We start from the raw sequence: 15,423 nt of genomic DNA, 5'->3' as shown, positions 1-15,423 counted from the left end.
CTACTCTGATAATCTGGTGCACAGAGCCTAATTGGTCAACAGAGCCTTCAACCATGGGGTTATACCCCATTTAATAGCATCACATAACTAATTAGAACTAAGCTTCTCAGAGAAATGATCACTTGGAAATAATTAAGCATGATAAGAACTAACGATGATAAAAAAAAAAACATGTTTAAGAAAAATGTATTTGACATGTATTTTGGTTTTTAAAGTTTGATAAATGTCCCATCTGTTAGCATGGAGGAGGTGGGATTTATGACTGCAGCCAGTCAGTAGGGGGAGCTCTAAATGCTCTGGCGTCACATTAAGGGAGCTGTCATGTTGTTGGTCTGTTTTTATAATTTGAGCTCACTGTCTCAGGTTGTCTTACAAGCTGCAGAAAATGTTTATAATGGGCGTAAATCATTCTTTTTAGGGCACCTGTACCTACATTATGGCAACAGTGTCAGAAAAAGATCCTACCCTTACTCAATTCACTGTAACTACAAAGAACAACCATCGAGGAAGCCGCCGAGTTTCCTACGTGAGGACTGTGACCGTGACTGTATACGAGCAGACGATAGTCATCAGCAGACATGGAGGACGAGTAGAGGTAACACACTCACATGTGGAATGTAATTATCAATAAAGACACAGTTAAAACGGGCTTAGCTGCGACTCAGTTACAGAAGATATTTGTAGTCAGCAACACAGCTGCTGGATTGCATGGCTCAGCTTTTAGCCAGGAGAGATACAGACTTACGGGAAGTTGTGATTAATGGTCTGTTGTTACCTCCAGGTGAACGGGGAGCTTCAGTACCTGCCTGTCAGTCTGTTGAAGGATAAGGTCACTGTGAGTAGGAGTGGGTCCTACGCTGTCCTCAGCACTGACTTTGGCCTGGTTGTAAAATACGACTGGAATATGAGGCTATGGATTACAGTTCCCTCCTCATACTATGAACACATGGGAGGACTTTGTGGGAACTACAACGGAGACAGGAAGGACGATCTGCCGGACCCCAAAGGTGAGGAGGGGTGTACAAGATGAAAGAGCACAGAGGTGGAAATTCAATTTTTAATGTGAACAAAATGTTCAGATAAAATAATTTTATTCACATTTAAAGAAAAAAATGCTTTCTGTAAACACTTCAACTGGACGACAATGATCCAATCTGGCCTTTTCTGTGAAATATTTCACTCTAAATGAGATGGATGGTTTATGCCATTCTTCATTACGATCAATATTCATGAAAACATTTGTTCGGATTGTTTCTTGCTGGTTGGGATGAATCTATTCTATCTGCACGTGTTACTCCACTCAAGTTGAAATCACAAATCAAAGGGGATCCTTGAGCTACATTTTATTCGCATCTCCAAGCCATCAATCATGCTGTGAGAATTATAACTACTCAAAGTAGAGAGAGCATGCTCAAAGAGAATAATCAGCAAAAATCCTACCAAATCACATTCACTGCAATGTTAGGCTGTCATGTGAATCATGCTATCATGATAGCCATTAGCTTAGCCTGTTAGCATTTTAACCATTAGCTGCAAGTAGGCTATAATATAGAACAACAAAAAACAACAACAGTTAACCTCATTGGCCGCATTAATCGAAGGGTTCATGGTCACAGTGGAGGTTTGCCAGGTTTTGATTTGGGGTTATAGAGGTACTTTCACTTCAAACAGCTGTTTGTTTTATGTCTCTTCTAGGCAACAGTATCCCAATAGTTCTGGAGATGATCAAAAAGTGGAAGGTGAAGGATCCAGATCTGTTCTGTAACGACAACTGTGGCGGTCGCTGTCCTCACTGTTCCCCAGAGCAACAGATTCACTTCAGAAAACCCACACTGTGTGGGCTCATGACCAAAGAGGACGGCCCTTTCTCAGCCTGCCACAAAACCGTCCAACCCTACCCATTCCTGGACAACTGTGTCTATGACGTCTGTGTCACTAAAGGTAAAACAACCAGTGAAATATAAGAGGCTACTGTTGTAATAACCTAACTGCAATATAAATACATACACAGTATTTTCATCCAAATCCCTTTGTTTTTTTTTTGATAATCTGATGATTCTCTATAACCTTTGATAACATATAACATTGTTAATACCTGTAGTAAATTAATTTATTAAGATATGAATATATCCTTGTACGCCAAGTGGGCACCACCTTCAAAAGAAGGAAGTTAACTGTAATAATTAATTAATCAATCAATCTCAAATCAGAATAGTGAATCCTTTGGGAGAATTTTAATCATTAAGCAAACACAGACAAAGTTCTAAATGATTACATGTGATTTTATAACAGTTTTTATACAATAATGCAGATAAATAAAGTAAATATCAAAGATGATAATTTTTATGATTTTAATAATGGTTTTATACAGACTTTTGACATTGAAATGAAATAGTTTGAGTCTGAGTTTTAACATTGTGAGAGTAATCTCTGAACATTTAGGAAAATATTCTTCTCTTGCAATCTGTAATTTTAGAAAAAAATGTGTTAAGTACTTTATATATGATAACAAGCAAATATCATTATAACAGTCTAAATATATGTTTAAAAGTCTTATGTGTCTAAGACGATACTAACCACAAGGTAGAAGTAATACTTCACCTTAGAATATTCAGTGGAAAATCCATTTAAACAGTTCTTACTTAACTCGAGTATTGTAGCTCGTATGAAAATGGGAATTGGATCAAAATGTCTGACACTGGCTGACACTCAATCGTAATTCTCTATACATACCTAACCTGCGTTTATGGGGGCGCTAAACACAGCTCTGCTGGAGCTCAGGATTTATTAGGAGGAAACACTGACTCAGATTTAAAATTCATTAAATTCCAGAGGGGCGCTGTTTCTCTCTTTGATTGTCCACTCAGTGGTCCATGGTTGTTTCAATGTGAAAATTCAATATGTTGTGATTTAAAGATGTATGTTATGATCTGAGTTTTCATGTACAACCGTAAATAATGTATTGTGTGTATTTTTCTGTCCAGGTGCCAAACAGATTCGTTGTGATAACCTGAAGAGTTATTATGACACCTGTTTGTCACAAGGAGTGAAAATGACCGCCGAGTGGAGAGAGCACTCCGGATGCAGTAAGTCACGAAGCATGTAAAAACCACTTTACATCTTGTTCACGATGTGAACAAAAACTGAGTTAACGGTCCTCAGTCACTCTTTGTTTTATCACGTATAACTAAAGAGGTCAGAACATTGAGCTGTCCAATTATTTAAGTTTTAATATAAAGAAATCTAATAAGTCTGATGTAAAATGTTGATATCTTTATGTAAAGTTTCCCAAGATTTCTTTTGGGGGGATTGAGTGCTATGTAAATACGTAATTTGTGGTTTTGTTACATTGGTAGAAATGGTACCGTTTCTCACATATTAAAAGATTGAGCTTTAACAGGACTACCAATGCTCTCCTCTCTCTCTCTGCAGCCCCCTCGTGTCCAGCTGGAAGCCACTATGAGGCGTGTGGTACAGCGTGTCCCAACACTTGCTCGTCCCCAGACATTGCGACGCGCTGTAAGTCTCCCTGTGTGGAGGGATGTCAGTGCGATAAAGGAAGGGTGCTCAGCGGAGACAGGTAACTTAGCAATGATGCTACTGATGTAAATGCGAGCACATCAAGAAAACACAAACTCTGTGAACAAAAATCATCATACTCGCTGCTATTTGTAGACTTGAAGCATAAAAAATGTTGCACGTTTATAAAATAAGTTCCCATAATCACACACACAAAGGCCACTGACCTGAATGGTTTAAATAGTTTTTTTTACCCATCATCCCCTTTGATTAATCAAACCATGTGTCCCTGACAGAATGAAGCACTTTGTAACCTTGGTATAACCCAATATGCCTTCAAGTGTGCTGTTAATTAGATAGAATTACACACTGTTCCTGAGTTTGTGGCGTCCCTCAGGGTTCTATTCTTATGCCTCTTCTTTTTAGTTACCCCAGGAAAAAAGTTTTTTTCTTTTCTCTGTCGAAGAAGGATGTATTTACACCTCACAAAGATGCATGCCAATTCACTTGACAAAAATGCCAGAGAAACAGAGTAGGGACGGTCCCAACAGTTGTTTTTTTCCTATAGTGTGTGGAGGTGCAACAATATGATTAAAACAGCACACTATACACAAACAGATTCCATTCACAAACAACTAGAGTCCCATCACTCAAACTGGAAATCTCTTGCGGTCAAACCAGGATTGTAGCAATTTAACAATGACAGGCAGGACGTCCCTGACATCTTTCCGAGCAGATCGGATCAGTCTTTACACACCTCACATCACAGGAAGGCAAGATAATCTTTAGGACATGATGATCTTTGGCTTTCTGTTTCAGATGTGTCCCTAAATCTCAGTGTGGATGTCAGCATGACGGCAAATATTACCCAGCAGGCACCAAGTTTTGGGGGGATAACACCTGCTCCACCAGGTGTAAATGTGTCAATGGTAAAACAAAGGTAGGTGTGTGTGTTTGTGTAAGAGTGTCATATTGGTGCCATCATCTCTGCGGGTCTTTTAAATACCAGAATCCAAGTCTGATATCACTTTTAAACACTACACGACAGCTACTGTATGATTCACTTTATACTTTTTTTTCGTTCATTCCTACTCTTCAGATGCTGTAACATGTAATTTCTCACACAGGTTGATTAGTTTCTCTTCAGGCCGCCATATCTGAATTTTTGATATAAAAGTATTTTATAAACATATTTTAAACAGATGTTTGTCGATTTTATGCTGTTTCTGTTTATTTTCCTCTGTGATCCATCTTTGTTTTCTTTTCTTTATGAAGTGTGATAAAGTCAGCTGCAGGAAGAATGAGCACTGTGGGCTTAAGAAGGGAGTCAGGGACTGTTACGCAACATCCTTTGCATCATGTCAGTGCACCGGAGACCCCCACTGCATAAGCCTGGACAACCGGCGCTTTGATTTCCAGGGTACATGTACCTACGTCCTCTCTCAGCTGGCCAAGGGGTCCGACAAGGGACTGGAGCCGTTCCAGTGTCTGGTCCAGAATGAGAACAGGGGACGGAACAAGGCGGTGGCCTACACTAAGTCTGTGTCTCTCACCGTGTTCGGTAACGTCACTGTCAGCTTGAGTAGCACCAACCCGAGAAAGATAATAGTAAGACAACTCTGTTTATATGTGACTTGAATATATTTTGGTTCTTTAAGGACAACGTGCAGCTTTATTTTTTACAATATCAAAAAATGTGTGCACAGCAAATTATTAAATATACAATTGTAGATTTACACCAAAAAGAATATAATCTGTGTTAAAAATGTAAGCTATGCGATAAAGAAAAATGAACTATGAATCTGTAGTATGGTCTTGCTTTCTAATAGAGCACGGCCAGCATTCTCACGTTTTTTCCGCCTTCCTTGGACAGATGTTGAAGTCATTAAATAATTATTTTAACACATCACAGCATCAGGGCTTCTAATTGAGACCTGTGTTAATTTTTCAAAACGTGGTACAAGGCCAGGCTAGTAAAGGGGACTACGCCTTAAATTATGATGGGCTTTTACAAAATTTTTACAGTATACATATTATTTTGAGTCCTGGAATAATTAAGCTAAGAAGATGTATATGTTGCCATTATCCTGTGTACTTAAAATAAATAGGGTAAATAGATGCTCTGCATTTATGTGTGCATATAAACTTGAGGCCACCCCTGAAAAAGTGAGAGCACCAGTTGGGCCACCCCAGTCCAAGAAGTCTGGACACGCCCCTTATTTAAATCACATGGGGGTTTATGTTCTCTGGCTCGGTCTTAGCTCAACTAGTAGTAATCTTTGGAAATAAGAACAAAGACACTGCGTCGATGTTTGACTGCATGTTGTGACGTCAAATGTCAGCATGGCAGAAGGTTTTTTTTGTGAAAAGTGGAAAGCTCATATTTCTTTCACCTGTTGCGCCCTCTCATTAATAAAGCCAGTTTGTCATTGATGCTTCTCAGCAAGATGTCAAATACATAAATAGTCACAAAATAAAGCCTGTCTTTTTTCTGTGTCTAACCTTCCCTCTCCCCCAGGTGAACGGTCAGTCAGTCAACCTGCCGTTCTCGTTTGAAGACGGAAAACTTACCGCACACAAAGGGGGAAGGTTCGGCGTTGTGAAAACATCATTTGGTTTGACGCTCAGATTCGACTGGCGCAGTTACGTCAAGGTGACTCTCCCCAGCTCGTACAACGGGGAAACTGCCGGTGAGTCTGATGTGACTTGCTGAAAGCTTATGTTCTTGATTCAGATTGTTTTCTTGCTCCCAAACATCATCAGGAATGAGTATGAAGTATTTTCTTTATGTTTGACGCTGTTGTTTATCCTGTTTCTCTGTTCAGGTTTGTGTGGAAACTACAACGGAAAACCTGGCGACGACTTCACCAAATCTGACGGCACCCTGGCCAAAAATCCCAATCAGTTTGGTGACAGCTGGAAGGTTTGTGATGCTTTTGACTGAAGGGTGGATAAACAAAAGAGAAAAATATTCAGCCAAATACTGTAAAAAAAATTGAAAAATACAAAACAGGAGTCAGTAGCATTTGAATAAATAAAATGTATAGACTTAAACAACAGTAATCCAGCTCAGTCGTCACTTATGGGCCTCCATAGTTGGCTGTGGCTCAGTTGGTAGAGCCGGTTGCCTCTCAACTGAAGGGTCTGGGGTTTCATCCCCAGCTCCTGCAGCCACATGTCCGATGTTTCCCTGTGCAAGAAATGTAACCCCAAGTTGCTCCCTTTCATTCATCTATGGCCTATGAATGTGTATGAATTGGGTAAGCGAATACTGATGGACACTGTACAACACAGCCTCTGCCATCAGTGTGTGAATGTGTAGGTGTGACCGGCGGTGTAAAAGTGCTTTGACTAGTCAGAAGACTAGAAAAGAAATATACAAGCAGAAGTCCATTTTGTATACATATGAATGTCTGCAGTGACCCTGTGGTCTGCCGGATGTTTCTGTTGACTCGGGAACGTTTCTGAATGGGGAGTGGGTGTGTTTCCCCCAGCCAATGAAAGCGCCCTGCTGAATTTGGGAGCGAATACATTTTATTGGCTGGGCGAGATTCAGGCTGGACAAATACTGCAGAGCAATAGCGGCAAAGATGAGAATATATAATCATAGAGAGGGCGAAAAAACAAGTGGATAAAGCTCGTTCAAAAACAAGGGTGAACATTGGATTGGATTTCAGTTCGCCTTCTTGCTGTTGAACAGGCAGGTGCCAATCACCAAGGGTTAGCTTGTGCGAGCTTACTAAATTGTCTTTATACAAATGTAATATACGCAGAAGAGAGACGCCGTAGGTGACCCAATTTAACAAACATTTCCACTGACTCTACCTTTAACGATTAATGTCTTCGTTTTAGTTGGAAGGTTTCGCATGTTAGGAAGCACTTTAAACACCCCATTGTCAAGATCTGCACCTTTAAGAAAAAGCTAAAGACCCAGCTCTTTCATGAATACCTACTAACTTAATGATGATGGTCTCCATATTATTGATGATGATGATGGTAATGACGATGGTTTTTGTTTGATAACGACGACTTATAAGATGGTTTCTATACTGATTAGAGCTCTCGAGAACTGCCCTCAATGTTGTGCTTTGCCTCTGGTCACTTCCCGTCAGCACCTGTGTGTCCAATCAGACTCAAAGCTGATCGTTTGCTCTTACTGACATTGTTCCCTTTTTTAAAGATCCTTGCTTGTGTTGTACTTACTCAATGATGTACGTCGCTTTGGATAAAAGCGTCTGCTAAGTGAATTGTAGAATTGTAGAAGATTAAAAACCAAAACTTCAAACCAAAAGTCGATCGAAAGAATCTAAAAGACAAATTTCCCGCTGTACAACGTGAATACTGAAACTTGCTTTAATCATGTATTAAAACCAGTCTGGACCATTTTGGTTTCTACACACAATACCCTGAAACCATACCCACATCACTCCCAGCTTTATTTTCAGGAGGAAGCATTATTAGTGAACATGCACATGTTAATCTCCCCTTCAAACCCAAATCTGCAAACTACACTCTGTTGTACTGTGAAGATAGTTTACTCTACTGTGTATATCTGATTCCAGGCCGGAGGAGACGTGGGCTGCACCAGTGACTGCCCTGGAGGTAAATGTCCAGAGTGCGAACCTGCACTGGTACTTCGCTACCAGGAGGGGCGCTACTGTGGCATCATCTCTGACAAGGAAGGACCATTCGGGTGCGTACGTCTCCTGTGCTTCTTATGATTTAATTAATAACTAATGTTTTTGTTTTTAGAAGAAAAATAAACATAGTTGTGTAAAAGAAATGAAATATTATCACTTTAGTGATTTTGGACATGTTGTGGTTCTCTACCCGTTTAGTGTGGTTCTAAAGTTACTCGGTAACACTTTATAATAACCATCATCTATAAAAGGTAAATAAGGGTAAATACATAAGTTAATTAACCATTAGTTGATAGTTATTTACTGTTGAAACAATGAATAAACCATAAATCATTTCATAAACCATCTCTTAAAGGTTTATAAATCATTTGGTCATCATTAAGAAACACTTTATAAAGTGTATGAAATGTTATAATGTGTGCATCAATAAACTGTTAACATAACATAAATTATAGTATTACAAATCATTAGCAAACACTATTAACTAGAATTTCATTGTTTGTTAACAGTAAATAACTATTAACTAATGGTTAATTAACTATCTATTTACCCTTGTTTAGCCTTTATAGATGATGGTTATTATAAAGTGTTAGTGTGTTATAAAGCAGTTACTCTTGTATAATGGTATAAGGTCAACAACAGGGTCAGATTTAGCTTTAGAAACATCAACCGGATCAGATCACATTGTTATTTTTTCCAGGGCGATGGATTCCCATGGCCTCGCATATTTAACATTAAAGCCAGTAACCAATCAGCATAGGAGATGTTCTTCACGCCTGACAAACAACAAATGAAAGATCGGTGAATGAACTCTATATTTCGTCAACTACAGTTTGTCATCTCACCTTCGACTCTCTGTTTCTCTGCAGTCAGTGTCACAGCAAACTGGACCACAAGACCTTCCTCAACGACTGTGTCTTTGATATGTGTGCATACAAGGGCCACGCCTCCGCTCTGTGCAGCAGCCTATCAGCTTTCAGCACGTCTTGTCAGGCGGCGGGAGCTAAAATTGAGAGTTGGAGGACCAAAAAGTTCTGTCGTAAGAAACACACACACACACACACACACACACACACACACACACACACACACACATCTATTTCAGTCATCAGACCAAAAATGGCATTTAAAGGCTTTATATGTGATTTTTTTTGATCCAGCAGATGTCACCCTTGAGCACCAGCATGAAACCAAAACAACTTGCGCTGCATTGTTGTGTTAGCATGCTAATGCTAGCGATCTTTATTATGCTCGTATCTTCACACTGCATGTAAATTTACCTGAAATGAGCGTGATCTAGAAACACAGTTAAGCAGTGAGTACAGTATGTTATTCTCCTTTTCTCTAGTCCCTCAATTAAACAACTTTTATACACGAGGGGAGGAGTCAGCCGGCCGTCCGGGCGATGTAAACAAAGTGAAGATAAGGCTCTGAAAAAACTCGGAAAGCATCACAGACAGACATTGTTATTTTCAGAATATATACTTGATTTCTATTATATTTAAGTGTGAAAAATCACATATAAAGCTTTTAATAAGAACTTAAATTGAAAAAGCAAAATGATGTCTGGACATTTAGAGATTTGTCAAAAGTGAACAGCGTCCATTTTGTCTGGTTGTAATCTTTGGATCTTTGGAGAACTCTGATATCTATTTTGATGCATATTTCCAACTTGTCACTTTTCATTTGTTTTACTTTTTCCCACTCAGTATTTAATTTGAAGGTGTCGCTGACTGTGTTTGTCTCCTTGCAGCTCTGCCATGTGGTGCAAACAGTCACTATGAGGTGTGTGCCTCCCCCTGCCAGCCCACCTGCAGCGGCCTCAGCCTACCTGATGACTGTGACGAAGACGACCCCTGCACAGAGGACTGTGTGTGTGACGACGGCTACATACTGAGCAACGACAAGTGTGTTCCTGTGGCCGAGTGCGGATGTCAAGACGGAGGGCAGTACTATCAGGATGGACAGGTAACACACCTGGGCAGAACACACACACCTCCCCTTTCATACCTGCAGATATATAACACACACACCTCCTCTGTGACACACGTGCAGATTTATAACACACACCTCCTCTGTGACACACCTCCTGATATATAACACACACACCTCCTCTCTAACACACCTGCACAGAACACACACACCTCCTCTGTGACACACCTGCAGATTTATAACATACACACCTCCTCTGTGACACACCTGCACACACATCAATCACTCTGCTCCCTGTACATCTTCCCTCGCTCACCTGTCTCTCTGTTCCCAGGTGTTCTACCGCGGACAGTCCTGTAACACTCAGTGTGTGTGTTCAGAAGGACAGATAAAGTGTGACGCCACCTTCCACTGTTCACAACACGAGAAGTGCGTTCTGAAAGACGGCGCCGTCTCCTGTCAACCCAAAAGTATTGGTTCCTGTTCGGTCAGCGGAGTCAGAAACATCCGCTCCTTCGATGGAAAGGTAGAGTACATTTTGTTCTACATGAGGTCAAAGCTGTCTGAATTGAAATAATAAATGTAAGCTGTGAGACGCTGACAGTAGACGTTATGACATACATCTGTCCCCTCCTGCAGGAGTATCCTCTGTTGGGAGACTGTCTCTTCACGCTGTCAGCGGTGCAGAAGAACGATGGGGGGAAGACGCCCTTCTCCGTGTTGGTGCAGCAGAAAACAGATAAAGACGGCTCTGTCACTCGCCGCGTTGAGGTTCAGGTGTATGACTCTGAAATCTCCATGGAGACAGGGGTCAATTGGGAAGTTAAGGTATGACATTTTGTATTTATTATGTATTTAAAGGCTTCATATGTGATTTTTCACACTTAAATATAATAGAAATCAAGTACTGTATATCCTCTGAAAATAACTCTGTGAGTCATGACTGTCTACAATGGGTGTAACACCCGAGTCCCGATGTCTGTAATTTTTTCCGAGTTTTCTGAGTCCTATCTTCAGTTTGTTTACATCGCCAAGATGGCCGGCCGACTCCTCCCCTCGTGTATAAAAGTTGTTTAATTGAGGGACTAGAGAAAAGAAGAATAACATACTGTACTCACTGCTTAACTGTGTTTCTAGATCACGCTCATTTCGGGTAAATTTACATGCAGTGTGAAGATATGAGCATAATAATGATCGCTAGCGTTAGCATGCTAACACAACAATGCACCGCGAGTTGTTTTGGTTTCATGCTGGTGCTCAAGGGCGACATCTGCTGGATCAAAAAATCGCATATAAAGGTTCAGTAGTGAAATGTTGGCAAAATATTTGTGCAATCTAGACGTTCCACCTCTTCTCCGAAGGGCTTCCTCAGTTTTAAACTATCTGGTGGATAAAGCTAGAAATGTAAGCCTCTGTGGATCATAGGCAGGCTGATGATCAAGGATAACTCACAGAGAGTCATTAGCTGAGTCATTAACACTCCCAGTCTCTGTGGGTCCTTGGGGTCACGTTCCAAGGTGGGACTGGGGCTTCACTTGTTTTAAGAGACAATTCAAAACAGCTCTGTTGGTTGGTGAAAGATGGTGCCTCAGACCACCACCCCCCTGGTACCTTCAGTCAGTTAGTTTAGAATTGAAGAAGCAGAGGAGAGGGGAAAGGTCTTCAAGGTCTTCAACCTGTCCAGCTGCCTTTGGATCAAGCTTCAAATTTACCAAATACGCCTGTTTGTGGCCGCATGAGTAAGTCGACCCCCAAAGCATTATCTAGGTGTGCTAATCCTACTTTGAGAAATCCTTTAGTATGATTTCAGTCGGACAAATGGCTTAATTTGTGTTTTGAAAGTCCAATTTTAGTCGACCAACACAATCAATTAACTTTTTTAACATCATGTAATTGAATGAGACAGGCCTCTGTAAAAATGCAGTCCAATCTGAGAAGGACCAAGACCAACCTTTAGTTCTACAACACAACATGGACAAACTTCAATGATCTGCCGTATTCCTTAGGATGGGAGGTGGAATATTTGAACAGCTCACCTGAAAATGGTTTTGTTTTTGTGTCTCAGGTCGATGACATCAAAGTCACCCTTCCCGTGTCACTGGCTAAGGAAAGGGTTCAAATACAACAAAACGGTGTCAACATCATTGTCGAAACTGACTTTGGGCTAAAGGTGACCTATGACACTCAGTCGGGTGTGGTCGTGCATCTCCCGTCGACCTATCACAGCGCAACCAGTGGCCTCTGCGGGAACTACAACGGCGACGTGTCTGACGACCTGGTGGGGGAGATCGGAAATCCGGAGGACACAGCTGCGGCCTCAGTTGTTGAGGAGGACGAAGACGTCAAGTGTGACACAAGCTGTCGGGACACTTCCTGTCCTGAGACTGATAAACAGACGGACCCTGACGCTGAGAAAAACTGTGACATCATCAAATCAGCACAGGGCCCATTTGAAGGATGCCACTCTACAGTAAAACCTACTCCGTACTATGATGCCTGCATCAGGTAAGGAAGTACTCCTAACTAGACTGTGTAAACAATGATCAAACATATTAAAGGTGACATATCCTCCTCCTCTTCAACCAGTTTAAATAAGTCTCAGAGCTCCACAAAACATGTGTGTGAAGTTTCTTGTTCTAAATCCACTCTGATCCTGTATTTGATCATGTCTATAAACCCCTCTATGTCAGCCCTGCTCAGAACAGGCTGTTTCTGTGTCTGTACCTTTAAATATGTAAATGAGCTGTGACTGACCACACCCCCTCTCTTGAAGGGCTTGGGTGGCTTGGGGTGTCTTGCTCCATGCCGTATTGTTTACGGTGAGAAGGCAGACTCAGAGGGCAGAACAAACACCTAGCTGTGGGAGTGTCACCCACCTGGGAGAGGGGCTACTGCCCTTTGTGATGTCATGAAGGGAAAATCTCCAAACGGCCTGTTTGAGCACACATTTTCTGAAAAGTGGAGCAGGCACAAGACGCAGAGGATGGACTTTTCTTATAATTGTTGGCTTTGTACAGACAGACTAGAGACAGATTTTAGAGTTAGAAAAACATGAAGTGTATTTTCCATAATATGTGACCTTTAAAATAATAACTTCTTGAATGACTGGCTAATGCCAGAAACACAGAATATATATGTCCAATTTTTTAATGAAACAATCCCACCAACACCAAAAACACGGCCCAGAGGTTTAAATTCAGTGACTTAATTAGCTGAATTGACACCTAGCAGAGGCCACGCCCCTTATTGTGCATAACTGTAAGCTTTAATATAATTTATTCAGGTTAGTTATATAAAAACTCAGCCCGGACAGTTTTCATTAATAAAGGAATTAGCTAAAGAGACCAAATCTGTTATTTTGAACCAGGATGCAAACACACTCTATGGGGATTGACCCACTTTTGAAGAGAGCCTCAAGTGGACACTGGAGGAACTGCAGTTCTTGGGACTTCTGTTTTCTGCGTCATTTTTCAACACCAGAGGGCGTCACTTGGTCCCTGTCTGGAAAAATTAGATCCAAGTTAAACCAGATCGATGATTTATTTTGAGTTCCGATGTTGAGATTCTGTTGTGTGTTCATCTTTTTCAGGGAGATGACGTCACGCAAAGGGGACAACGTCCTCCTGTGCAGTCACATCCAGAGTTACGTCACCGCCTGTCAGCTCGCCGGTGCAAAGATAAAGGAGTGGAGGAGTGACAAGTTCTGTCGTAAGTCTGATTTCTTTTCTGCTGCTGAATGTGGATGAACTCATCTGGATTTGATTTATTAGGACTGCACAGTTAATCTAAATATTACAACAAAAACTGCAACACATCACAGAAAGTACAGATGTTGGATGTATGAAAAGTGCATGATTAAAAACAACAGAACAATGAAGAACTTTAGAGCTGCAGAGATACCCTGACCTTAAAATGTTTTTTTCTAGAAGCAACCATAAAAAGTAATTAAGGTAGTTAGCTGGTGGCACAGTGGTTAGTGCGCCACCAGTCTTCCAATCAGGCGGCCCAGGTTCAAATCCAACCTGTCGTTCCTTTCACATGTCATTCCCTGTTGTCTCTCTCCCCAATTTTTGACTCCATCCACTACCCTATCTCTCTATTAAAGGCACAAAAAGCCCCAAAATAAATCTAAAAAAAAATAAGCTACTTAAATACTTCATGTTTAAAAATTTGAATTTTTTAATCATCCATCGTATTGAAAAGTACAGAAGCTTTAAAAATGTAATAGCTTCAGTCATGTTTTTAACCAAAAGCCACTGCAGGAGAAGGAGCATTGTCTTAAATTGCACAAATATGTTGGCAACACTTCAGTACTGAAATAATCTCAATGCATCTGTGCAATTTAGACAGTTTGCTGCAACTTCTGGTAATGAAAAACAAGGAATTACCCTGCATTGAGTGATTGGATTTTCTATTTTTGATGCTTTGGTATCGAACCAGGTATAACTCCAGAATCACTCCTGATATTTCCAGCAAGAGCTGCATGTGTGAACGCAAACAGACACATTTTTCACCCGGAGTTTCTCCCGGGGACAAGAACTACAAAATAAAACAGGAAACAGTAAAGACACATAGAGATCTTAAGTATGTAACAGAAAAAATACACACAGGAGAAAAATAAAACATGAAGATAAGAAATGACAAAATAAAACAGGAAACACTGAAGACTAAACTTGGAATAAATAAAGCAACAACAGGTCAAATTTTTTCAGTTCTGAGTCTCTGTGTCTGGTTTTGTCCCTGCAGCATTGAAGTGTCCCGCTGGTAGTCACTATGAGCTGTGTGCCTCCTCCTGGCCCTCCACCTGCTCCTCCCTGCAGAGCTCAGCTCCCGCCCCAGCTTGTCAAGAGGGTTGCCAGTGTGACGACGGCCTCATGTCCGACGGAGCCAACTGTGTGTCTGTGGAGAAGTGTGGCTGTGTGGTGGATGGACAGTATTATAAAGTAAGAACCATCATCTTAGTGGAGTTTCTTTATCTGTTGAATTTAAAGATGGCTGTGTTAAAGGAGGTCAATCAAGTACCAAACTACTGACATGCCTGATCCAGGAATGACCTGGCTTTGACGCGCGTTGCCACTGACGTGTTTCAACAAACGATTGGCCCCCTAGACCGGATTGCAGTTAAAACACTTTCCATATTAATCCAAAGGCACAACGTGGTCAATAAGAGTCCAAAAAAATGCCAAACAAACAAAACCTTACAGTGACAGACATCCTCGCTCTCAAGCAGTCAAAAACCTTTTGACAGAGTGCAGAATTTTGCTGGCAATTTTTGGTAATTTAAGAAAAAGGATTAACACATATTGGGTGCATTGGACATCTAATGTTGTTG

General features: G+C 40.9%; 1 protein-coding gene across 1 annotated transcript in view; it reads left to right on the top strand.

Annotated features, from left to right (window-relative positions):
- The window catches only part of LOC109999519 (IgGFc-binding protein), a 36,585-nt gene that overhangs the window by 7,483 nt on the left and 13,679 nt on the right, over window positions 1-15,423 (top strand). Inside the window, exons 7-23 of the mRNA XM_065957869.1 lie at window positions 419-595; window positions 782-1,007; window positions 1,696-1,941; window positions 2,985-3,086; window positions 3,433-3,580; window positions 4,339-4,459; window positions 4,795-5,127; window positions 6,038-6,209; window positions 6,345-6,442; window positions 8,082-8,212; window positions 9,029-9,198; window positions 9,913-10,127; window positions 10,426-10,617; window positions 10,731-10,919; window positions 12,157-12,596; window positions 13,681-13,799; window positions 14,838-15,034. Of these exons, the coding sequence (XP_065813941.1) occupies window positions 419-595; window positions 782-1,007; window positions 1,696-1,941; window positions 2,985-3,086; window positions 3,433-3,580; window positions 4,339-4,459; window positions 4,795-5,127; window positions 6,038-6,209; window positions 6,345-6,442; window positions 8,082-8,212; window positions 9,029-9,198; window positions 9,913-10,127; window positions 10,426-10,617; window positions 10,731-10,919; window positions 12,157-12,596; window positions 13,681-13,799; window positions 14,838-15,034 (3,276 nt within the window). The remainder of the gene's footprint in view (window positions 1-418; window positions 596-781; window positions 1,008-1,695; window positions 1,942-2,984; window positions 3,087-3,432; window positions 3,581-4,338; window positions 4,460-4,794; window positions 5,128-6,037; window positions 6,210-6,344; window positions 6,443-8,081; window positions 8,213-9,028; window positions 9,199-9,912; window positions 10,128-10,425; window positions 10,618-10,730; window positions 10,920-12,156; window positions 12,597-13,680; window positions 13,800-14,837; window positions 15,035-15,423) is intronic.

The sequence above is a fragment of the Labrus bergylta genome, chromosome 8 (assembly GCF_963930695.1).
Source record: "Labrus bergylta chromosome 8, fLabBer1.1, whole genome shotgun sequence".
In the NCBI taxonomy this organism is placed as follows: Eukaryota; Metazoa; Chordata; class Actinopteri; order Labriformes; family Labridae; genus Labrus; species Labrus bergylta.
Note: the sequence above shows the minus strand (reverse complement) of the source record. Positions and strands in the feature narration are given on the sequence as shown.